Source organism: Globicephala melas, chromosome 17 (genome assembly GCF_963455315.2).
Source record: "Globicephala melas chromosome 17, mGloMel1.2, whole genome shotgun sequence".
NCBI classification, from domain to species: Eukaryota; Metazoa; Chordata; class Mammalia; order Artiodactyla; family Delphinidae; genus Globicephala; species Globicephala melas.
This window is the reverse complement of record NC_083330.1, coordinates 79850511-79874435: the sequence shown is the minus strand read 5'-3', so window position 1 is coordinate 79874435 and position 23925 is coordinate 79850511. Positions and strand designations below refer to the sequence as shown.

Here is a 23925-nt window from a genome sequence, read left to right as displayed (position 1 = left end):
CAGTAAATACCATGCTTGTGAAACATAGAGACACAAGTGGCAGAGCTAGACACACACACAAACGCTAGTTGTTGAATTGCTAAAAAAAAAAAAATGTAGCAAAATATTAGCTGTTGAATCTAAGGGAAAGGTATGCAATGTATTCATTGTATTATTCTTTCAACCTTTATGAACATTTTTAAAATAAGTTGTGGAGGAGACAAAGCAGGGTGTGCTGAGAAGGTCCTCGAAGCATCAGCTGGGACCAAGATTGCTGGGATAGAGCTCACTCCCTGTTGTTAAAAGATAAACTGAGGCATATTAAAATTTTTGAAGAGCTTATTTGAGCAAACATAGAACGGAATCGGGTAGCGCCAAACCAAAAGAGGTTAGGAGCCTCTGCCAACAGGAGCTAGGGAAGAGGGTTTTATAAAGAGGCAGAAGCAAAGCAAGGAAGTTGACGGGCCATAACTTAAGCAGTCACCTTATTTGGAAAGCCTTGCTGGGGGCTCCTTAAGTAGCTACCAAGGCAGCAGAGCCACTGCAACCTTACGGCCTCCTTGTTTAATTACGTTAACACTGGCAACTGGCCAAAACCACCTGCGACGGTCCAATAGTAGACCCAAATCGGACGACCTTGGTCCTGAGCTTCAGTCCCTTGGCAGAGGGGACTCTGCCCCACAGGGGTGTGCGTGCTAGACGAGTTCCCCGTGGGAAGCTGACCTCACTCTCCGCGGAGTGGGAACCCTGCCCCTGATGCCGGTGCCCGCTACCCAGAGAATTACTGCCACATCCTCCCCGACTTCCAGCCTGAGGCCTCTCCCCAGACCACTTCTCCTGCCCCGCAGTCGGGGCACCGGCTCAGCCTGGCCAGTCCTCCCAGCCTGCCGAGCTCTTCCCTAGCCTCAGCCAACGTGCCACTTGGAAGGACACCAGCCCGTCCTTGGGGGGGCCAGCGGGTGCGGTAGGAAGCAGCGATGACCACCTCTTCCTTCCGCCCGCGCTAGTCCTCCACGTCGGCCACAGCGTCGTCCTCGGACGCTCCAGCCCCGGACCGCGCGCCGCCCCCGAAGTGCGCAAAAACCAGCGCAGGGGGATGGGGAGGCGGTCGCCGCCACACACGACGACCACCGCCAGCCCGTGCCAGTCCCCGCCTCGGCGGGGTGACACCGGCTGCAGCAGGGCGGGGCCCGGCCGGGACGGCAGGCGGCCAGCAGGCCTGCCAGGGCCAGCAGTAAGGGGCCCACGCCGGAAGTGCGGCCTTGGGAGGCCCGGACGCGGCGTGGCCTCTCTAGGCGCGGTGGAGCCCGCGTCTCTCGGTGGCTCCGGAGCGCGAGTCTCAGGCGTCAGTCAGGAGAAAGGCGCCGGGCAGGGAAGGCGGGGCCCGCGGCGGACTGGGAAGTGTCGCGCTCTAGGAGTGGTTGCCTGGGAGGCGTGGGCGGGGAGCCCTGGGAGGCGGGGCGCTCCGGGATTGGCGGGTGCGCAGACGGGGCGGGGTGTCCCCTTTGTCTGAGTGAGGTGCGGGCGGCCGCTTCTGCGCGTGAGGCTGCGACGGGGACGGTGAGTCGGGGCGCGGGCAGCACAGGGAACCTCTGCTCGCGCGGCGGGGGGCCGGGACCCTCCTCGCGGCCGGGCGCTTCCCACAAGCGCCCGCTGCCCTCTCCAGGCGCACTCCGAGCCCCGCCCCACTCTCGCCTCCGCCGGGCCCTCCCTCCCCGCTCCCGCGAAAGGCGAGCCCTGCCCAGCGGGTGGTCCTCGACCCCGCGAGCTCCAGCCTCTCGCGGCGCCCGGGGGGGGGCCGGGGTCGCGGGACCGCTGTCCGCGGGGGTCGCTCTCAGCGTCCCGGCGGCCTTGGCGTCTCTCTGGGAAAAGTGCTTCCTCCCGAGTTCCCCTCCCGCCTCCATTTTCCATCGAGGCTCGTTTCCCGGTTACTTTGTAAAAGCCCTTTTTCGTGGGCGCGACCAGCCTTTCCCAGAGTCCGCGGGTGTCTGCCTGCTGGAAGCTTGCCGGGGCGCTTCAGCGGGAGACGGCGTGCCGCCTTTTCAGCCGAGCCCTCGGTGTGCGCTGCCCTTGGCGTTTCCTTTCTCATCAGCTCGGTTCTTTAACCTACGTGTCTTCTCAAATTGTCATTTGACTCCGGTTGTGGTGTTTTGTTCCGTTTTGAGATGGAAGATTTCGAGTGTTTAATGGTCAGACACTTGCCCTCGAGGCTTTTGGCTTTGTGCTGTGTTTTAAAGGGCTCTCCCTATTCCACGATTAGTTTTTAAATAAATTCTTGTTTTTCTCTGGTACTTGTGAAATGTTGGCTCCATCTGGAATCATCTTGGTGTGGGGCAAGTTGGGAATCCAGCTTATTTCTGACACAACCTACTGAATAATTCATTTCTCCATTGATTCGGAAAATCACCTTTGTCACGCGTTAAGTTCTCCCAAGTCTTGGGCCCATTTCTAGGATTCGTGGTGCTTTGATGTGCAAAGGTTTTGATTTTCATGCGGCAGATCTGTGGATCTCTGCCCCCCAGACTTTATTCAGGTTCTTTTTATGATGTAATTTAAAAATTTATCTCTTATTCATTCATTAGCCGAATGCTTTCAGTATACGAAATGATCTCATTTTTTTCCTGTCTTTTGTTTTTTGTTTTTTTGTCGTATTTTTTTAATCTCTGCTTTTGCTTAGCTTTCTGGGAGATAAGTTGAGCCTTGTGCAAAGATCTAAGTTTAGACCCCTTGTCCAAGTGCCGGTTACTGGACCATCTTCCCCGGGATCCGTTTGTTTATAGACGTGGCCCTGCTCTGCCCCTTCTAGTCCAGGCCCGCTTGGCTCTCGGCACCACGGCTTTGTGGATACAGTGGGCAGAATTAGCATCACATTTCTAAGGTTTATTTTAACCTTGTTTCTTGTTGCCATCTGTGAGTAGAACCTTTTTCGCTGTGTATTTCCCGACTCCGTGTTGCTGGTGTGTAGGAAAGCTATCCGCGTGGATGCATGTTTGTGATCGTTTACTTCCGAAGGTTGCAGGGTTGCGCTTTGGGCTTAACGGGTGGCTCAGAAGTGCCTCTTTGGAAGGTGATTCCACCCTGGAGGGTGGGGCTCCGTGGAGATAAAGAAGGAGGGGGCAGGCCTTCCAGCAGGAAAACCTGGGGGTGAGGACGGTGAGGATGAGGGGGGCGACTCTGGGACTGGGAGTGTGCCTGTCATGCCTGTCACTGTGGGCGGGGTCTTTGGAAGGAAGGCTCTTTTACATCAAGATCATCAGCAGTTCCAGCAAGAGCGATAAGTTACTAAAGCTTAGCTTACAAAACAAAATAGTAACAAACGTTAAGTCCTAAGCTCTTTGCGTCTCTGCAGTCCCGTTTTTACTTCCTGTCCCTTAGTCACCGCCCGAGCCAGACCTCACTCGGAGGTCTCACTGCAGTGTGGCCACTGCTGCAGGGAATGTTGGCCTGTTCCGGTTTGTTTGGGTTATTCCTTGGCGGGAGTTCCAAAAAACGAAATTCCTGCATCTGAAGAATGACGGTGACCCGTGGGTGGGTGGGTGGGTCACTGTTGCGGGCACCCCCGGGGCGGGTACTTTTTGTACTTGCCGCTGTGTTGGGGGCGGCGTTGCCTCCTTAGGCAGCTCCTCAGAGCCAGTTCTGACCCTTGGTGGTGGTGATTCCGGCTCTGGGGACCACCTAAACAGGACTTGTCCTGCCCACCTGTCCGCCCTTCCTGATGCCTGGAGCTCCGGGCGTCGCGGCGGGGGTGGCCTGGTAAAAGCCAGGCTCAGTGCCCAGGTGGTGTGTCCTGCCCGTGGTGTCTGTTAGCAGCCTGCAGTGCTTTTTACACGTCTTTGCATCTGGCACAGACTTGTTCCAGGAGACCCAGACCTTATCTACCAAAGGGCAAAAAAAATGAAGAACTAGTTAGTAGCACTTTTTAAATCTGTTTTCTTTATTTTTTATCAGGATGTAAGTGTCTTATTCCATTTGTGCTGCTACAACAAAGCACCACACACAGGGCAGCCTATAAAAACAACAGACATTGATTTCTCACAGTGAGGAGGCCGGATGTCCGAGGTCAGGGGGCCAGCAGGGGCGGGTGAGGCCCTCTTCCTGGCTGCAGACTTCTGTGTCCTCCCGTGGAGGAAGGGGCAAGGGAGCTCTGTGGGGTCTCTTATCAGGGGGACTCCACCTTCGTGACCGAAGCACTCCCAAAGGCCCCACCTCATAACACCCTCACATTGGGCATTAGGATTTCAACACAGACATATACATCTGGGGGACACGGACATTCAGACCAGAGCAACAAGCATACTTCAGGATACTTCACACTTTTTCCCTTTGGCAGTTTGCAGAGGTCATCCTAGGCAGAGGCCTTTTGCTTTTGTGCTTCTCTGGGACTCACCGCAGGTGGGAATCTTGTCGCCTTCTCCCTCTCCGCCCCTCTGTGCCTCAGGCCCGCTGGGTTTGCGTTAATCCCACCGGCGACGTGAGGCTTAGTCAAGTGCTCTCACCTGAGAGGAGGTGTGTCATCTCTCTGTCTTACTGGTGTGGACAAGGGCTCACACCCCCTCGTGGCCCTGAGGTCATTGTTTGTGAAACAGGAGCATCGTGGACACACTCCACATCCCCTGCTTTTGCCGACCCGACCCGTCTGTCCACCGGGTGCAGTCTGAGTCGTGGTCTTAGCAGGTGCCGGACTGGTGTGTGGAAGGACTGTGGCTTTGGCAGCGGCACCATCCTGAAGCCTCTGCTTCTGAAGCCACACGACTCACGTGGGATTCGAGCTCAGGGGATGAGCCTCGAGCTCACTGTTTTAACTGAAACCACACACCTAGGCTCAGGACTTAATGAAGCTCAGGCTGTGTATGTCGGCGGTCCCTAACCTTTTTGGCACCAGGAGCCGGTTTCGTGGGAGACAGTTTTTCCACGGACAGGGTGGGGGGGGTGGTTCAGGCGGTAACGCCAGCGATGGGGAGAGGCAGGTGATGCTGTGCGACCCGGTCCGGTACCCGTCTGCGGCCTGGGGGTTGGGGACTCCTGCTCTATGTCTCAGCGCAGAAGGAATTCATAGTAAGAGGCAAAGTGATGGGTGAGAAGTGGAATTATTTAGAGAGGTACGCATTCCTCAGAATGTGGTCCGTCTCAAAAGGAGAGAGCGGCCCTGGAATACGGGGTGGTTACTTTTTGTGGGCCGGCTAGTTTCATAGGCTAACTAGTAGGAGGGTTGTTCCAGCTTTTTCAGGGGAAGGGCAGGGGTCTCGGAACTGTGGGGCCCGCGGGTGTGTCATTTAGCTGATGTACTACAGTGAGCATATAATGAGGCTCTGGGGGGCGAGTCTTCCGCCGTCTTGGGCGTGGTTGGTTCTAACCAGTTTTTGTCATATCTGACATCTGTGTGTTCTTTAAGGATTGTGCTCTGCCCCCTCCCCTCCTGGCCTCTCGTCCCTCCCAGGAGGGTGTGCACTGCCTACGGCTGTATCTGCTGCATCTGAATATACCAGGTGGCTTGCCCGCCTGAGAAAGAGCCTATCAGAAACTCCGCTTCCCCACTGCTGCCGGCAGCAGATGTTCACCTTGCACTTGTTGCTGTTCTGAAGCGGGGAGTGTGGTCTCATTGCTCCTGTAATTTCATACACTTACTCAGCAAACATTGAGCCACTGGCTGCTCTGCTGGGGCAGGAAGGGGGGTGTGAGAGCGACGAGGCAGAGGACCTCGGTGAGAGGAGGGGCCTCGGCGACAGGGTGACATGGCCAAGCACCAGCCGAGGGGCAGGAGCCACCCCAGCCAAGGGGCGGCCCGGGCAGGGTTGAGCACCCCAGGAACGGTGTAGGGGCGGGCTGGGGGTGGCCTTGGAGCCGAGAAGTCACTGTGTTCCCATGGGGGGGGCAGGACAGGACGGTGCTGCCGCAGCCCAGGTTCTGGATCTGTGCGGCGGGAAGCAGCTCAGGTCACAAGCACGGGCTCGGGCAGGAGCTGGCCTGGCCCAAGGCCTCGTGGCCGGCCACCAGCACCCACTGGGGAGGCTGTGAATGGGGCGCCTGTGGCCGGGTATGGCCAGCCCGTAGTGCAAATGACTGTCCACCTCTGCTGGGTTCCCAGAGGACCAGAGCTGTGCCGCTAACAAAGGTCGGTATCCGTTTTCGGGTGAATTCTGGGGTACTTTTATTCACTCCTTGCATTCTAATCAAAGACTCCGGTTGAAATTCTAATTAGAGTCGTGTTGCCTTTACACGCACAGACACGCATGCACACACGTTTTGGGGGAGTGGGCATTTCTGGTGGACGGAGGGGTGGGCGGTGAGGGCCAGCCTCTCTCCGCCAAGGCTTCTGCTCCCCAGAGGCAGCCACGGTCAGTAGTTCAGTGTGTATTTTCCTGAAAGTTGTGGTAAACGTACTCATCCACTGGACGTTTCACAAAGAAAGTGAGGTGGGGGCTCCCTGACATGCTCCCCCAGAGGCCCACAGTGTGAGGTGAGGCGTCCTGCTTGGTGAGCTGCCTGCCTGAGGGGGCTGACCTCATTCTTGCGTCGTTTTTCCCCGAGCAATCTGCCTGCTGGGCTTCTGTGTCCCTGTTGCGGACCCGCCTCGGCCTCCAGGTGATGTCAGCCCCATCGCCCTGCCAGGGGAGCTCTTGGTCCCCACTTCTGTGTGGCAGTTGGGGGGTGACAGATAGCTTACTTGGCCTGGCATTTCCCCAGAACCTGCCCACCGTCGGGCCTCCCTGTCAGGTGCTCAAACCAAATCCCTGGGTCACTCTGGACTCCCACCAGAACCCAATCCCCGCTGGAGCTGCCACCGGGGCAGAACCAGGCGTGGCCAGGGCATCGGTGGGCCACAGGAGGGCCTGGCATGGGGTCCCCACAGGAGTGCGGCCCTGGCAGGACTGTGCACGCCCAGCCTCTCTGGAGGCAGCCAGGCCCGGTGCCTCCCTGGATGACAGCTTGGCTCCTGTGAGGATGCGCTCACCCGGGCCTGTGCGTGCACTGCAGGCCGTGCCAGGTGAGCTGGGCAGACGGCCCACTGCCCTAGGGGTGCACGGCGTCCCCAGGTGTCTCAGGTGGGACCTTCCTGGGCCCGAGAGTTCGGGGTCCATCTGTGCAGCTCTGGGACTGGAGTCAGAGTTCACGGGGGGCCCAGCTGGGCCCGTCATGTGCTCCCTGCTCTTCCTCAGTCCCACAGGCTCCTCCGATTTCCATCTTCCTCAGATACCCCAGGGATCAGGTGATGGCAGCGGCCAGGCTCCTGCCGCCACCGGCGGTGCCCCAGGTGAGTTACCCCGAGGCCCGCGCAGCGCCACGCCGGGGGCTCCTGGTGGCAGCCTAAGCATCACTGCATCCTGGATGCTGCAGCCCCTTCCTGTCACTGCCCCGCATCCCTGAGCCTATCCCCACACCCCCATGCTGCTTGCACCCACCTCATCTCGGATGGAGACACTCAGTCGACCTGCAGCAGCCCCTGTCATTCCAGGCCAAGGTGACCTTCGAGGACGTGGCCGTGCTCCTCTCCCAGGAGGAGTGGGACCGCCTGGGCCCTGCTCAGCGGGGCCTCTACCGACATGTGATGATGGAAACCTACGGGAACGTGGTCTCCGTGGGTAAGGCCCCTCTGCAGACCTCGTCTGTCTGTGTGCTCTGCCCAGGGCGGGGTTAGGGTGCTCACAGATGCTGTGTAGACAAAAGGCCTTCCCTCCCCATGAGCAGGAATTCCAGGATCCAAGCCCGAGGTGATCTCGCAGCTGGAGCGAGGAGAGGAGCCGTGGGTCCTGGACAAACAGGGAAATGAGGGGCGCTGGGGCCTGGGCACTGGCCGCTCAGGTGAGTGGGGAGCCGCCTTCCTGCACCAAGGGCTGAGCACCTGCGAGTGCTGATGGGAGGTGGCCGGAGTGGCTTCCTCCTGGGGTCTGATTTGGCAGAGGGACCCTGCGGGCAGGTGGGGCCAGGCAGGGAGTGAGCACAGAGGCGAGTGCAGCCTGGTGGTGGGTTGGGCCCAGGCAGAGCAGGGAGAGCACCCATGGTGACCGGGCGCCTGCCGGTCCCCGTTCTGATGGGACATCCAGAGTTTGAGGGATACCTGGTTGGTTGAGGGAAGAAGGAAGCACCCTCAGTGTAGAAGGGAAGTTTCTTAACCTGGTAGGTAGTGGGGCCGGGGCTATTTGAGATGGGGAGCCTACCATCCACGGCCACGTGGCGCCGTCCGGCCGTCCCACCCAGAATAAGGCAGGACAGACGGAACACAGCAACAAGGTTGAAGCTACAGAACTGGAAAGAAGTCGTTGAAAATCATATGATTTTCTCTTGTAAGATTGACTAGAATTCACAAGAGAGTTTGCTAGGTACAGAATCAGTTTTATTTCTATTTATCAACACCAAAGGTATGATTTTTTTTCTAGTTTTATTGAGATATAATTGACATGACATTACAAGTTTAAGGTGTAGAGCATAATGATTTGACTTAAATATATTGTGAAATAATAACCACCATGAGTTTAGGTAACATCCACCATCTCATATAGGTACAACAGCAAAAGAGAAAAAAACTTTTTTAAAAATGTGATTTTCTTAAAGATAACATTTACAGCAGCATCAGAGAGGTGATGTGTCCAGTAGTTAATCTAACAGACGAAGTACCAGACTTTATGGAGGAAAGTGTAGAAGGGAGGGTGCTGGCAGATGCGTCCAGTCCTGAGGGCAGTGGCCAGCAGTTGCTTTAGGGCGGGGTGGGGGTGGGCGACATCCAGTGAAGGACAAGGACAGGAGTCTCAGGGAACCTCAGCCAGCCTGCCCTGCAGGACGTGGCCCCTCTGGCTGTGAGGACAGCACGGCACCAATCCCATGGCTGCTCCACTCCAGGTCTCTAGGTACTGTGTGGAGGGACACCAGGTGTTACAGACAGCCCGCCTCTTACTGACCCGCAGAATCAGGTATCCTCAGAGGAGCAGTGACTTCACTGGACCCGGAGGAATGCGATTTTCCGGGGAATGTAGAAAAGGCACAGCATCATGTTGAGCAAATCTTTGACTGCAGCTGCAGGGGGCAAGAAAACAGCTGCCCCCAACCAGACCTGGGTCCCTGGTGGACCAGCTGTGCTTTCACCTGATGGAGGTCTTAAGACGAGTGCCCTTCAGATCTGATGCCAAAGAGACCGCCGTTCTCCAAGAGCATGGTGGGTTGGAGAGAGAAGCTTTCGCACAGAAGCACCTGCTCACTCTGCCCCCCACCCGCAGGCCCCAGAGGACGGGGTCTGAGAAATGAGGGGTGTGCACAGAGCAGGAGCTGCCTGCTGCAGCCCGGGCCGCCACCATGTGCCTCAGCCTCGCCCGGCGGCTCCTCAAAGGGAGAAGCGTGTGCGCCTGCCTGGCCCTGCTGTCTTAACCCAATGAATTGCACTTTCGTCTTATAACAGCAAATGAGAGGATTTTCCACTCTTGGGAGAGGCATTGGTTTTGTTGTCCCTTCAACTCTCTGTTCCTTTTGCAGACAACTTCACGTATGACCACATGACAGCTTGTGTGCAACAAGACAGCACGTCCTGTCCCTGGGGTGAGTGTGTGTCTCATCTTCTTTTCGATCCAGTACAAAATCCCTGACGTGTCTGGCTCGTGGTTCACAAGAACACGAGGAGGTTCCCAGGCTGCTGTGATGCAGCGTGTGTGTTCTCATTACACAGCACACACAGTCTCTACAGAATGCCGGTGGGGGGGGTTAAATTAAAAAATTGGTTTCGGTGGACTTGCTTTTTCCCCCTTATTTGTCTTGTTGTTGCTGTACACTTGAAACAACGATGAAGCTGCCATCCTGAGAGTGTGGGGCAAGAGGCAGCCCATCCCCGCATTCACGGCAGCCTGGGTCTGTTGTGCACTGTGTTTGTGCCATGGATGATGGAGGGAGTTACCTCCTGAAATGTTCAATTATTCTTCACCATTAAAGTCGTCTTTCTTGTCTTGTTACTCTGGCATCAGGCCAGAAGCCACCCATTCAGGAAGCTTCAAACATTAGAAATGATACTTTTCCATGCAAATGAGTAATTATTTCTTTGACCTACCAGCTTTACTCTGTGATGATGAGGCTCATAAGTGAAAAAAAAAGAACTAAAACTTGTTTTCCGCTTAAAAAAAAACATAGTAAGTTTTTAAGAACATGTAAAAATCTTATTAAACAGATGACAGTGAATTCAGATATTTAAATGAAGAACCTATCGAATACCGTTACCATTTATGAGTACAGTGCACACTTAATAAATAAATTGCTCTGAAGAGAATAAAATACGAAGAAACACCCAATAAGAAAAATGGGCACAAAACTTGAACAGGTTCTAATAGAAGAGAACCAACGGAGAGGCCAGATGGGAGGGTGGCAGCCGCCTGCAAGCCAACAGAAGAGGCCTCAGAATGAAATCTACCTTGCTGGCACCTTGATCTTGGGCTTCCCAGCCTCCTGTTGTTTGAGCCCCCCAGTCTATGATATTTTGTGAGGACACCAAGCCAACTAAGATAGCCCCAGGATCCCTGCCCTCGGATCCCTGCTATACATGCCCTGCATAATCCGCAGGACTGTGGTTATGTGTTTTATGATTAGGTTATGTGAAATGGCACTGTTGCCTTTAAGGAACAGAGAATGCTCTAAATCTGGGTCTGCTGGAGGTCGGAGACAAGTCAAATTCAAAGCAGGAGGAGGGAATTCCCTGGCAGTCCAGTGGTTAGGACTCAGCACTTTCACTGCCTTGGCCCAGGTTCAGTCCCTGGTCAGGGAACTAAGATCTCACAAGCTGCTCTGTGTGGCCAAAAATAAATTTATTAATTAAAAAAAAATTTTTTAAAGCAGATGGATTTGATGCATCATTGCTGCCTTAAAGATGCAGGTAGGAGCAGAGAGTGACCCCCAGGCAGCATCCAGCAGGGAAATGGTCGCCTCGGCCCTGCAGCTCCAAGGAGCTAAATGCTGCCAACAATAAAAAAGAGCTGAGCCTTCACACAGGATTTCAGACTGGCTGACACTTTAGCTCAGCCTTGTGATACCCTGAGCAGAGAACCCATCCCCGCCATACAGAATCGTGGCCTACAGAACTGTAAGCTAATAAATACAGTTCCCAGTGCTCACACAAGGCTGGGAACACTGTCTCTTCCCACCAGCAAGAGTGGAAAACCTTGTAACTCACAAGGCATCATCAGGTAGAGTACTGAGTAGGGTCTTGCCTCACTAATTGGGGGGAAATAACCTTAAACACTGCCCTGGTCAGACTGAACAGAGTTGAAAGGCAAGAACCATACAGTTTCCAAGTAACTTAGCCACATATTAGAACAAAGCTCAATAATGTTTATAAAAATTCAGAAGTATCCAGCACCAAGCAAGGGGAAATCCATGATGTCCAGCATCTAACCAGAGATAACAAGAAGCAAGAAAATACAGCCATGATTAGAAGAAGAACCAGTCAAGTGAAACTGACCAGAAATGACAGGGATGATAGAATTGGGAGACAAGGATATTAAAACAGAATAAATTCCATATGTTCAGGGAGCTACAGGAAATAGTGTATTAGGTAGAGGCATGGAAGATTATTTTTTTTAAACCCAAATCTAATTTCTAAAGATGAAAACAACGATGAGATGAAAAATTCACTGAGTAAAATTAGTGGCAGATTAAACATTGCAGAAGAAAGGATTAGTGAACTTGAAAACAAAGGCATGGAAACTTTTGAAAAGGAAACAGGACAAAGGCTAAAAAAGATTGAAGAATATCGGTGAGCTGTGGGAGAACCTGAAATAGCCTGATATATATCATTGATGGGAACAAAGCAGGAAAAATATTTGAAGAAGTGACAGTTGAAGTTTTTCCAAATTTGATGAAAATTATAAACTCAGAAATCTAAGAAGCTCAAGGGACCCTATGCATAATAAACATGAATAAAATTACACTAAACCACATCATGATTAAATGTTGACAACTGGTGACAGAGAACATTTTAAAGGCAGCCAGAGAAAAAGACACATCGCATAGAGAGAAGCAGGGGCCAAAGGCAGACTGACTGACAGACTGTACTTCCTTCCTTCCTTCCTTCCTTCCTTCCTTCCTTCCTTCCTTCCTCCCTCCCTCCCTCCCTCCCTCCCTCCCTCCCTCCCTCCCTTCCCTCCCTTCCCTCCCTTCCCTTTCTTTCAATATTTATTTATTTATTTGCACCAGGTCTTAGTTGTGGCTTGCCAGCTCCTTGGTTGCAGCTTGCCAGCTCCTTAGTTGCAGCACATGGGCTCCTTAGTTGTGGCATGCGTGTGGGATCTAGTTCCCTGATCAGGGATTGAACCCAGGCCCCCTGCATTGGGAGCGTGGAGTCTTACCAACTGTGCAGGCGGCCACTTTCTTGCTGTGTGTTCACTTGACTCTCTGTGCCTGAGGAGACATAAGGACACTGTTCTCATCACTGTGGCCTGCCCTGATGACCTCAACTAGCCCTAAGCACTTCCCAAAGGCCCCACCTCCAAATACCATCACACTGGGGGTTAGGGCTTCAGAATACGAATTTGGGAGGACACAAATTTTCAGTCCTTAACAACTTCCCTGTTCCTTCTTCCCCAATTTTATGATACTGTCCTAAGTTTTATATATGTTGTAAAACCACAATACGTAACTACTGTTTTTGCTTTAGACAGTTGCCTTTTAGAGTGACTTAGCAAACTTTTTCGTAGTCTTTTATATTTACCTTCATTTTAACCATTTCCAAAAACCGTCATTTCTTTGTGCGATTCCAAGTTTCTGTCAGGTATATTTTTTCCCCATGAAGAACTTCCTTTAACATTAATGTGGATTTCATGGTTGGAAACTCTGTCCATTGGTTTCTTTCTTTTCAAAAAATTATCTTTTTTTTTTGAAAGGTATTTTTTGCTGGGCACAGAGTTGTAAATTCACAAGTGTTTTCCTCTCAGCACTCGAAGGATGTCCGTGCATTGTCTTCTGACGTGAAGGTTTCTGATGACGAGTCTGCTGTATTTCTTACTTTCGTTCCTCTGTGTTCTCTGGTTTTTTTTCCCTGTAGCTGCGTCTAAGATTTTTCTCCTTCTCTTTGGTTTTTAGGAGTTTGAATAGGAAACATGTTTATGTTTCTTTGATCTTGGATCTGTGTTTTGATATCATCCGTTATTGTTGGAAAAATCCCAGCCATTATCTTTTCAGATGTTTTACTTCCTTGTCCTCTGTCTTCTCCTGGGATTCTAACAACGTGCAAGTTGGGCTGTTCAGTATTGACCCACAGCTCTGTTTAGTGTTGTTTTTATTGTTTACTGTTCATTTTTCTCTTTGTGTTTCAGTTTGAATAATTTCTGTTGACCTATTTATAAGCTCCCTGGTCGTTTCCTCAGCTGAGTTGAGTCTAATGAGGAGCACATCAAAGGCATCCTTTACCTCTGTCGCTGTGTCTTGTGTCTGATCATGCAGGTCGTTCCAACACACGGGTCACCTCTGAGCCTGGCGTATTGCCGCTTAGTGTCTTGATTGTGTGTGTGTGTGTGTGTGTGTGTGCACGCATGTGCGTGCACTCACACAACCTTTTCTTTTTTGGTATCTCTTACTTTTTTATTGAATGTCAGCCATCACTCATGGGACAGCGAAAGAGGCAAACTGTCTGTCTGGAAGCACAGCCTCTCCTGCTCAACTTAGTGTGAAAGGCAGTCAGTTCAGTCAGGAGCTGGGCTGGGTTCTTTTGTGCCCATAGTTGCCTTCAGGGCGCCACCAGATGCAGATTCCACAGGCACTTCCTCATGCAGGGTGGGGACGCTCAGTCTCCCGTGTGTCTCTGTACCTCAGAGGCTTCCTCCACCCGCAGTAGCCTGCTGTGGCTTGTTGCTCAGCACTTGTTAGACTTGGGGAAGCAGGGATGGAGCCACCCCTGCTGTCCTGGTCGGTCCTTGGGCTCAGCCCTCCCCCAGCTGAAGGAGGTTCTAACTGTCTGGGCCCAGGGTCGTTTCCTGCCCCTTGCCCACCCCCACCCCCCAAGCACAGGGTAGTCTTCCCTTCCCCCAGCCCTGATTTTCATCTGTCCCCAGAGTGTCAAGTTTGCTTACCCTCCCCCAGTGACTCACAACTTTTGTTCTGTAGAGAAGGCTCCCCCCTCTTTCAGACCTGAACCCCCAAGGGAGGCTCCCTGTGCTACTACCCCCAGGGGCGGTCCTTGGAGCTGCGCCCTCGTGTCCATGCTCCCAGGGGCTCTTTGTCAATCTGTTGAAGTTTTAGCTGGAGTCTCCGAGCCTCTTGTGTGGTGGCCCTGCCTTCCATCTTCCTCTCACCCTCCCTTCAGCCGTGGGCCACCCCACACACCTGTCTCCAAGCACCTGTCTTTCCCTAGATTTCAGCTCAGTTGGTTATTATTGTGACATTAGTTCTGTGATGGATTCAGAAAAGTTAAGATTTTGTAGATTGTCTGGCTTTTTCTTGCTGTCGGGGTGGAAGAGATGCTCTTTCCAGGTTTCTAGCCCCTGGGGGAAAGCCGTTAACAAAATGATATAATAATACGTGTTGTCTTAAATAATATAATAGTGACATTAATGGTAGAAGAACATGGGAATCACAGCTGGATTGGTCAGTGCAGTCACGAGACTTTGCCAGATTGAGGTTGTGTTCTTCTGAGGGTCCCGGGGAGGGGCCCCCACTGTCTCTGATGAAGAGGCAGTGCTTGGAAGCAGAGGGCGGTGACTGTTTGGCAACAGGAACAAGGGCTTGGACACTGGGGTTGGAAGAGGAAGAGAAGAACAGAAGAGGGGCTTCCCTGGCGGTCCAGTGGTTAAGACTCCGCGCTTCCAATGCGGGGGGTGCAGGTTTGATCCCTGGCCAGGGAACTAAGATCCCACGTGGCACATGGTGCGGCCAGAAAACAAGGGAATCAGAAGAGAGGCCTGGGTCCTGAAGGCCCCCGGCTGCAGGGGGAGGAGCCAGGCTCCCTTCTGGACTTTGGATGTGGATGTGCTGGTGGCCCCTCCAGATGAAGCGGCCTGGCTGCAGGCAGACACCCACCTGAGCCCTGGAGAGCAGTGTGCGTGGGGAAGCCAGGATGTCCCCGTGTCGGGGGCAGCTGAAGCTCGGGGTGGGGCCCCAGCCTCTACACCACTGTGGGGGCCCCTCGCCCTCAGTGTGACTTCTTTAAGGAGCTTTGGGTAAGTCTCCCCAGCCCTGGTCCTGCCTCTTCTGAGATGACCCTCTGCTGAGGGTTTGCTGCAGTCGGGCTGCCACCATCCTTTTTTTTTTTTTTTAATGTTTTTTGGGGTTTTTTAAAATAAATTTATTTTATTATTTTTTTTGTGTGTGTGTGGTATGCGGGCCTCTCACTGTTGTGGCCTCTCCCGTTGCAGAGCACAGGCTCCAGATGCACAGGCTCAGCGGCCATGGCTCACGGGCCCAGCCGCTCCGCGGCACGCGGGATCCTCCCGGACCGGGGCCCGAACCCGCGCCCCCCGCATCGGCAGGCGGACTCCCAACCACTGCGCCACCAGGGAAGCCCATTTATGTTTACTTTTGACTGCGTTGGGTCTTCGTTGCTGCCCACGGGCTTTCTCTAGTTGGGGCAAGTCGGGGCTACTCTCCACTGCGGTGTGCAGGCTTCTCGTTGCAGTGGCTTCTCTTGTTGTGGAGCACAGGCTCTAGGCACGCAGGCTTCAGTAGTTGTGGCGCACGGGCTTAGTTGCTCCGCGGCATGTGGGATCTTCCCGGACCAGGGCTGGAACCCGTGTCGCCGGCATTGGCAGGCGGATTCTCAACCACTGTGCCACCAGGGAAGCCCCTGCCTCCATCCTTTTGCAAGAAGTATTAGCGTTTGGTATGTCTTAAGTCCCTCCAAGGTAACCATTTCCTGGATGTCACAAGACATCACAGGTCAAATCAAGCACATGTTGACCCCGTTGGCACAAATCTCTTTCCAAACACTTCAGTCAAAGACTACCTTAGAAGCTCCCTTGCTTGGTGGAGGGACTGCTTGGGTTCCGAGCCCATTATTTTCCAAGGGTCCTGGTTGGGGTTTGAGGGAGCCCTGTCTTCTCAAACCAAGTTCTGAGTGAATTAAAAAGTAAAACTTATATCTCAATAATGCTGTTACCACCAAAAAAGAAAAGAAAAGAAAAGAAAAGCTGATGGGACTTGAAAATATTCTTACTACAGAAAAAGCAGTTTGGTGACAACATGCCTGGTTGCCATTCAGTATGCTTCCTAATCAGAAACTCCAGAAAGACCTTTAACCACCAGATTCAGGCAGGGAGGGGCTTCTGGGTCTTCACTGTGAAGCAGAATGCAGGTCCCCTGAGCTGCGAAGTCCCAGAGGAGGGGAGGGAGAGGCAGGCACCACGGGCACGCACACTGGTGCCATTCTAGCTCGTGATCTCCTGGTGTTTCTGGGATAGCATTTGTCAGTCTGCTTTCCCCAAGGGCTGCCGGCCCTGGCACCTGTCACAGGCCCCAGGAGTGTCCTGTGTGGCAAGGGAGTGAGAGTTCCCTCCTCGGATCTTCCTCGGCCCCCGGGGCTTCTCACGCTGGCATGTCCCTCAGCGACCGCCGTTTTTAACACTGTCCCCAGCGAGGCCTTTGGGAAGCTAGAGGCAGCAGCACAGTGGGTGCTGAGATGGCCACTGGGAGGATCGTGGGAGAACTGGCTCCGTCCTGTCCCCCATCTCGTGCCGTCACAGCCCTGCCTCGGGCCAGCTCCACCTGCTGAGTGTCCTTGATGGACATTGCTCTGAGCAGGCCGTCCTCCAGGACAGTCCTGTCTCCTGCTGATGTCAGTTCAGCGGCTCTGTCTCCGAGATTTAAAAAAATGTCCTTGGCACCCCCTGCTCCGCCCACTCAGCCTACAGAGCCCCTGACCTGACTGTAGAAACATCCCCTGGCGTTCTCTGCCACCCTCACTGACACCTGAAAGCCCTGTCTTGTCCCCCAGGAAGCAGTCTTCTGGACACGCACGCAGTGCTCACGCATCTCCCTAGCAGCCCCCTTCCCACCCACCACGGTCCTAGGTGTGGTCCTGCCTCGATTCCACCTCCAATGGCCTCTGGACACTCCAGGGAGGGCGGGGCTGGGGTGGCAGTGGGCTCTGACCTCGTGTGCCCCTCACAGGGGCCCTCGGACTGGAGCCGGCCTTCTCTCCAGCCACACGGTTGGCCTGGGCACCTTTTGTGCCACCTGCTGGTGGCTTCTCAGCCACGGGCATTCAGGGGCCTCCCTGCTCCAGTGAAGCGCCTTCAGGGCGGCAATTGCTCTGCAGTTTCAAGTGCGTTTAACACACTCACTTTGGTTCTGTTTTTTCAGGCTGTGAAAACACGGAGCGGGACCAGAGCAGAGCCTTGAGTCTGAGGCCGCTCACTTCACAGGAAGCACCAACGGCTCTGAGGAAAACGCCAGCCGAGTGGAGTGACCAGGGAAGCTGCGAGCCCGAGGAGAGCTTCTGTCTGAGTCCCAGCCACGCCGGCCCCCCTGAAGGCCGGGCCTTGAGTCAGGGCATGCCTGTCGCTCAGCGACCAGCCGTTCCTGGCGGGGAGAGACCCTACCGGTGCGTGGAGTGCGGGAAGTGCTTTGGGCGGAGCTCCCACCTCCTCCAGCACCAGAGAACCCACACCGGGGAGAGGCCCTACGTGTGCGGCGTGTGCGGCAAGGCCTTCAGCCAGAGCTCGGTCCTCAGCAAGCACAGGAGGATCCACACGGGCGAGAAGCCCTACGCGTGTCACGAGTGTGGAAAGGCCTTTCGAGTGAGCTCAGATCTGGCTCAGCATCACAAGATCCACACGGGGGAGAAGCCACATGAGTGTCTCGAGTGTCGCAAGGCCTTCACACAGCTCTCCCACCTGCTCCAGCACCAGCGCATCCACACCGGGGAGAGGCCCTACGTGTGCGGCGTGTGCGGGAAGGCCTTCAACCACAGCACTGTGCTGCGCAGCCACCGGCGGGTGCACACCGGGGAGAAGCCGCACGCATGCGCGGAGTGCGGCCGCGCCTTCAGCGTGAAGAGGACGCTGCTCCAGCACCAGCGGGTCCACACCGGGGAGAAGCCCTACGCCTGCGGCGAGTGTGGCCGCGCCTTCAGCGACCGCTCCGTCCTCATCCAGCACCACAGCGTGCACACAGGCGAGAAGCCCTATGAGTGCAGCGAGTGCGGCAAGGCCTTCCGGCACCGCTCCACCCTCCTGAACCACGAACGTATCCACACCGAGGAGAAGCCCTATGGCTGCTACGCGTGCGGCAAGGCCTTCGTGCAGCACTCCCACCTGACCCAGCACCAGCGGGTCCACACCGGCGAAAAGCCCTACGTGTGCAGCGAGTGCGGCCACGCCTTCAGTGCCCGCAGGTCCCTGGTCCAGCACCAGCGGGTCCACACGGGTGAGAGGCCATTCCGCTGTGCACAGTGCGACAAGGCCTTCAGCCTGAAGGCCACGCTGATCGTGCACCTGAGGACCCACACAGGCGAGAGGCCCTATGAGTGTAGCCGCTGCGGCAAGGCCTTCAGCCAGTACTCGGTGCTCGTGCAGCACCAACGCATCCACACAGGCGAGAGGCCCTATGAATGTGGGGAGTGCGGCCGCGCCTTTAACCAGCACGGCCACCTGATCCAGCACCAGAAGGTACACAGGAAGCTGTGACCTTGGCCGCACGCGAGCCTGCACTTGGGAACTTGGGCACCCGGCCCCAGGAAGCCTCCAGTCCAAGGGAGGTGCCCGTCAGCGTCACCAAGTATCACTGAGAAGGGAAGCACTGACATGTCTCTGGAAGAACTTCAGAGGAGGCCTCATTTTTTTCTCTCAACTTCTTGAGGTTACACTGCAGAGTAATTACACAATTGTAGAGAATTTTGGTGAAGACAGTTACAATTCATTATTTAACGTTAGTTCATTAGAAGTGAGGAAGTAAAGGAAGTTACTGTCACAGTAAAACTTCCTCACACTCCAAATAGAGGGTTTTTTCTTAGAACATTATATGCCTTTTTCCTAAACTCAACAACTGTCCTGAGTATTGCACTTAAAATTAGAATGTTGGACGATATTTTCAGTATTCTGTTAAGCACTACAATACTGTGTGGATAAAATGACATAAAAAAGATTGTCACTAAGTGTCGTAATGTATTATGGCTGAAAATCCTGTGTGTGTGGAACCACTTGTTTTGTATGAAAACCGGGTGGCAGGGGGGTGGGGGGGCGGGACTCTAAAGATTAATTAGTGAGAAATTATGTAAATTTAGAAAACCCTTCATCTACTCCTTTAACTTTTCAAGATCAGAAGGGAGGTCCTAACTTACTTATTAGTGAAGATTCAACTCAAAAATGGATCTTTTCCTCAAAACCTGTGCACAGAAATCATGGGATGTCTTGGGCTTCTGGGCCCATGTAGGCTTAGGAGGCCTCTTCACACTCAGAGCCCAGACCTTACAGCTGCTACACCACGTGGGTGCCTCTTTATACACTATGGTGTTTCCCAAAAATAGTGTTACTAAAAAGACAGTTCTTCGGCACATACTTTTTTTTTTTTGCGGTATGCGGGCCTCTCACTGCTGCGGCCTCTCCTGCTGCGGAGCACAGGCTCCGGATGCACAGGCTCAGTGGCCATGGCTCACGGGCCCAGCCGCTCTGCGGCATGTGGGATCCTCCCGGACCGGGGCACGAACCCGTGTCCCCTGCATCGGCAGGCGGACTCTCAACCACTGCGCCACCAGGGAAGCCCCTGGCACATACTTTTAAAACAAAACTCTCAAATAGCTTTTTGTTTAATCTTTCTGATATTTCTTTTGCTATGACTGAGGGTTTTCTTTCATTTTTTACTCCTAGTTCCAAGAGAGTCTAGTATTCATTGTCGTATACTGTAATCTAGTTTATTCATAATTTTTAAAAGTTTTTTCTCTCTATTGAGAGCATATCAGCTTCTCAGGAAAAATCAAGGACCAGAGTGTTGATCACTTTTTTTTTTTTTTTTTTTGGCTGTGTTGTGTCTTCGTTGCTGCACGTGTGCTTTTCTCTAGTTCTGGTGTGCGGGCTTCTCATCGCAGAGCACAGGCACCAGGCGCACGGCCTTCATTAGTTGTGGCACACGGGCTCAGCAGCTGTAGTTCTTGGGCTCTATAGCACAGGTTCAGTAGTTGTGGCGCACGGGCTTCGTTGCTCCACAGCATGTGGGATCTTCCCAGACCAGGGCTCGAACCCTTGTCCCCTGCATTGGCAGGTGGATTCTTAACCACTGTGCCACCAGGGAAGTCCTAGAGTGTTGATCCTTAGGTCCACAGCAATCACTGATGCAGGTGAAAGCTTGTTTTCCCCTCTCTGCAGGCACTGCTGAGAGGAGCTTACATCACTCAGGTGTAACATGAGAGAGGAACTGAGATCACAGGGAAGCTACCAAACTTTTTGACTCAGTCCATGACTGGCATCTGACTCCCAGTGCTACTCAGCTGAGCCCACCACTACTCAGGACACAATTCCTAATCGTGTGGAAGTCAGAGTAAGAAACAGTCATGTTCCAAGACAATGCTGCCCGCTCTCACCACCTCTATTCAACATAGTACTGGAAGTCCTCGCCACAGCAATCAGACAAGAAAAAGAAATAAAAGTCATCCAAATTGGAAGGGAAGAGGTAAAGTTGCCATCATTTGCAGATGATCTGAATACTACTGGGTGGGCCAAAATGTTCATTCGGCTCTTTCTTTAAGATGGCTCAGTAGCACTTAATTGTCTTTAACTTCATTAAAAACAATTTCGTTAGCCTGTATGTGACAGCTGTCATATCAGCATGCATTTAAAAAAAGACGTATCAAAACTCTTGAATTTTAATATTGAAGATGGAAGAAAAAGAGCAACATTTTCAGCATATTATGCTTTATTATTTCAAAAAAGGTAAAAACACAACCTAAATGCAAAAAAAAGATTTGTGCAGTGTATGGAGAAGGTGCTGTGACGGACCGAACGTGTCAAAAGTGGTTTGCAAAGTCTTACTGGAGATTTCTCGCTGGATGATGCTCTGTGGTCGGGTAGACCAGTTGAAGTTGATAGCGATCAAACAGAGAACATTAATTGAGAGCAGTCAATATTATACCACACAGGAGATAGCCAACGTACTCAAAATATCCAGATCAAGCGTTGAAAATCACTTGCACCAGCTTGGTTATGTTCATCACTTTGATGTTTGCATTCCACATAAGCAGAGAAAACCTTCTTGACTGTATTTCCCATGCAATTCTCTACTTAAACATAATGAAAATGTTCCATTTTTAAAACAAATTGTGATGGGTGATTGAAAAGTGGATACTGTACAATAATGTGAAATGGAAGAGATCGTGGGGCAAGAGAAATGCACCATCACCCAGCCACACCAAAGGCCAGTCTTCATCCAAAGAAGGTGATGCTGTGTATATGGATTGGAAGGGAGTCCTCTATTATGAGCTCCTTCCGGAAAACCAAACGATTAATTCCAACAAGTACTGCTCCCAATTAGACCAAATGAAAGCAGCACTCATTGAAAAGCATCTGGAATTAGTGAACAGAAAACGCATAATCTTCCATCAGGATAATGCAAGACCACTAGTTTCTTTGACGGCCAGGCAAGAACTACTACAACTCGGCTGGGAGGCTCTGATTCATCCGCCGTATTCACCAGACATTGCACCTTCGGATTTCCATTTATTTAGGTCTTTACAAAATTCTCTTAATGGAAAAAATTTCAACTCCCTGGAAGACTGTAAAAGGCACCCGGAACAGTTCTTTGCTCAAAAAGTTTTGTGGGAGCTTCCCTGGTGGCGCAGTGGTTAAGAATCCGCCTGCCAATGCAGGGGACACGGTTCAAGCCCTGGTCCGGGAAGGTCCTGCATGCTGCGGAGCAACTAGGCCCGTGCACCACAACTGGTGAGCCTGTGCTCTAGAGCCCGGGAGCCACTACTGAGCCTGCATTCCACAACCACTGAAGCCCACACGCCTAGAGCCCGTGCTCTGCAACAAGAGAAGCCACCACAATGAGAAGCCTGCACACCACAACAAAGAGTAGCCCCTGCTCGCCGCAACTAGAGAAAGCCCACATGCAGCAACAAAGACCCAACACAGCCAAAGGTAAATAAATTAAATAAATAAATATTTTTTAAAAAAAGTTTTGGGAAGATGGAATTATGAAGTTGCCTGAAAAATGGCGGAAGGTAGAACAAAAGAGTGAATACGTTGTTCAATAAAATTCTTGGTGAAAATTAAAAGTGTGTCTTTTATTTTTACTTAAAAGCCAAAGGCACTTTTTCACCAACTAAATATGTAGAAGACCCTAAAGACTCCACACGAAAACTTCTAGAACTGATAATCCTAAAATTCATATGGAACTATAAAATACCCAGAATTGCCAAAGAAATCCTGAGGAAAAAGAACAAAGCAGGGGACTTCCCTGGTGGCGCAGTGGTTAAGAATCCGTCTGCCAATGCAGGGGACACAAGTTCCAGCAATGAAGACCCAATGCAGCCAAAAATAAATTAATAAATAAATTTATAAAAAAGAATAAAGCAGGAAGCATAACCGTCCCAGATTTGAGACAATACTATTGGGTTGGCCAAAAAGTTCGTTCGGGTTTTTCTGTAACATCTTATGGAAAAACCTGAACTTTTTGGCCAACTCAGTACAAAGCTACAGTAATCAAAACTGTGGTATTGGCACAAAAACCAACATATGAGTCAATGGAACAGAATAGCCCAGAAATAGGCCCACACACCCATGGTCAATTAATCTTTGACAAAGGAGGCAAGAATATACAATGGTAAAAGAAAAAAAAAACAGTCTCTTCAGCAAGTGGTGTTGGGAAAGTTGGATGCATGTATATCAATGAAGTTAGAACACTCTCACCATAAACAAACTCAAAATGGCTTAAAGTCTTAAACATAAGACATGACACCATAAAACTCATGGAAGAGTACATAGGCAAAACATTGCCTGACAAATCGTACCTGAGGCAGTCAGTCTCCCAAGGAAATAGAAATAAAAACAAAAATAAACAAATGGGACCTAATCAAACTTACAAACTTTTGCACAGCAAAGGAAACCATAAGCAAAACAAAAAGACAATGTACAGAGTGGGAGAAAATGTTTACAAACAAATGACAAGGGCTTAATTTCTAAAATGTACAAACAGCTCATACAACTCAACAACAAAAAAAAAAACAACCCAGTTAAAAAGTGGGCAGAAAAACCTAAACAAACATTTCTTCAAAGAGGAAATACAGATGGCCAACAGCCACGTGATAAAATGCACAACATCGCCAATTATTAGAGAAATGCAAATCAAAACTACAATGAGGTACCACCTCACACCAGTCAGAATGGCCATCATTAAAAAGTCTACAAATAACAAATACTGGAGAGGGTGTGGAGAAAAGGGAACCCTCCTACACTGCTGGTGGGAATGTAAACTGGTACAACCACTATGGAGAACAGCATGGAGATTCCTCAGAAAACTAAACATAGAACTATCATATCCAGCAATCCTACTCCTGGGAATATATACAGACAAAACTAATCTAAAAAGATACATGCACCCCTATGCTCATAGCAGCACTATTCACAATAGCCAAGACATGGAAGCAACCTAAATGTCCATTGACAGATGAGTGGATAAAGATGGGGTCTATTTATACACAATGGAATACTATTCTGCCATAAAAAAGAACAAAATAATGCCATTAGCAGCAGCAATAGATGCAACTAGAGATTATCATACTAAGTGAAGTAAGTCATAAAGAAAAAGACAAATACCATATGACATCACTTATATGTAGAATCTAAAATATGACACAAATGAACCTATTTTTGAAACAGAATCTTGGACATAGAGAACAGACTATTGGTTGCCAAGGGGGAGGGGGTTGGGGAGGGATGAAGTGGGAGGTTGAGGTTAGCAGATGGAAGCTTTTATATATAATGTTAATGTTTAATGGATAAACAAGGACCTACTGTATAGCACAGAGAATTATATTCAATATCATATGATAAACCATAA

General features: G+C 51.6%; 1 protein-coding gene across 7 annotated transcripts; it reads left to right on the top strand.

The window, feature by feature from the left end:
* The first annotated feature begins 1006 nt into the window (after window positions 1–1006).
* On the top strand, window positions 1007–23118 carry ZNF250 (zinc finger protein 250). 7 transcript variants are annotated; one of them, XM_070044019.1, is made up of 7 exons: window positions 3535–6091; window positions 6736–6964; window positions 7171–7231; window positions 7433–7559; window positions 7666–7779; window positions 9442–9504; window positions 17236–23118. In XM_070044019.1, the coding sequence occupies exons 3-7, from the start codon at window positions 7190–7192 to the stop codon at window positions 18558–18560; spliced, it is 1671 nt and encodes a 556-aa protein (XP_069900120.1). In that variant the 5' UTR covers window positions 3535–6091; window positions 6736–6964; window positions 7171–7189; the 3' UTR covers window positions 18561–23118. The 7 variants fall into 7 exon arrangements, with proteins under 7 accessions (XP_030731827.1, XP_030731826.1, XP_069900120.1 ...); XM_030875964.2 differs by having other exon boundaries at window positions 7137–7231; XM_030875967.2 differs by lacking the exons at window positions 3535–6091; window positions 6736–6964 and adding an exon at window positions 1007–1539.
* Window positions 23119–23925: the final 807 nt, after the last annotated feature.

Coding starts and splice junctions, on each gene's coding strand:
- ZNF250 (XM_030875963.2), top strand. CDS start 6,565: ATGTCAGCCCCATCGCCCTGCCAGGGGAGCTCTTGGTCCCCACTTCTG. Junction 7,560..7,665: donor CGGGAACGTGGTCTCCGTGG/GTAAGGCCCCTC, acceptor CCCCATGAGCAG/GAATTCCAGGATCCAAGCCC. Junction 9,505..17,235: donor CAGCACGTCCTGTCCCTGGG/GTGAGTGTGTGT, acceptor CTGTTTTTTCAG/GCTGTGAAAACACGGAGCGG.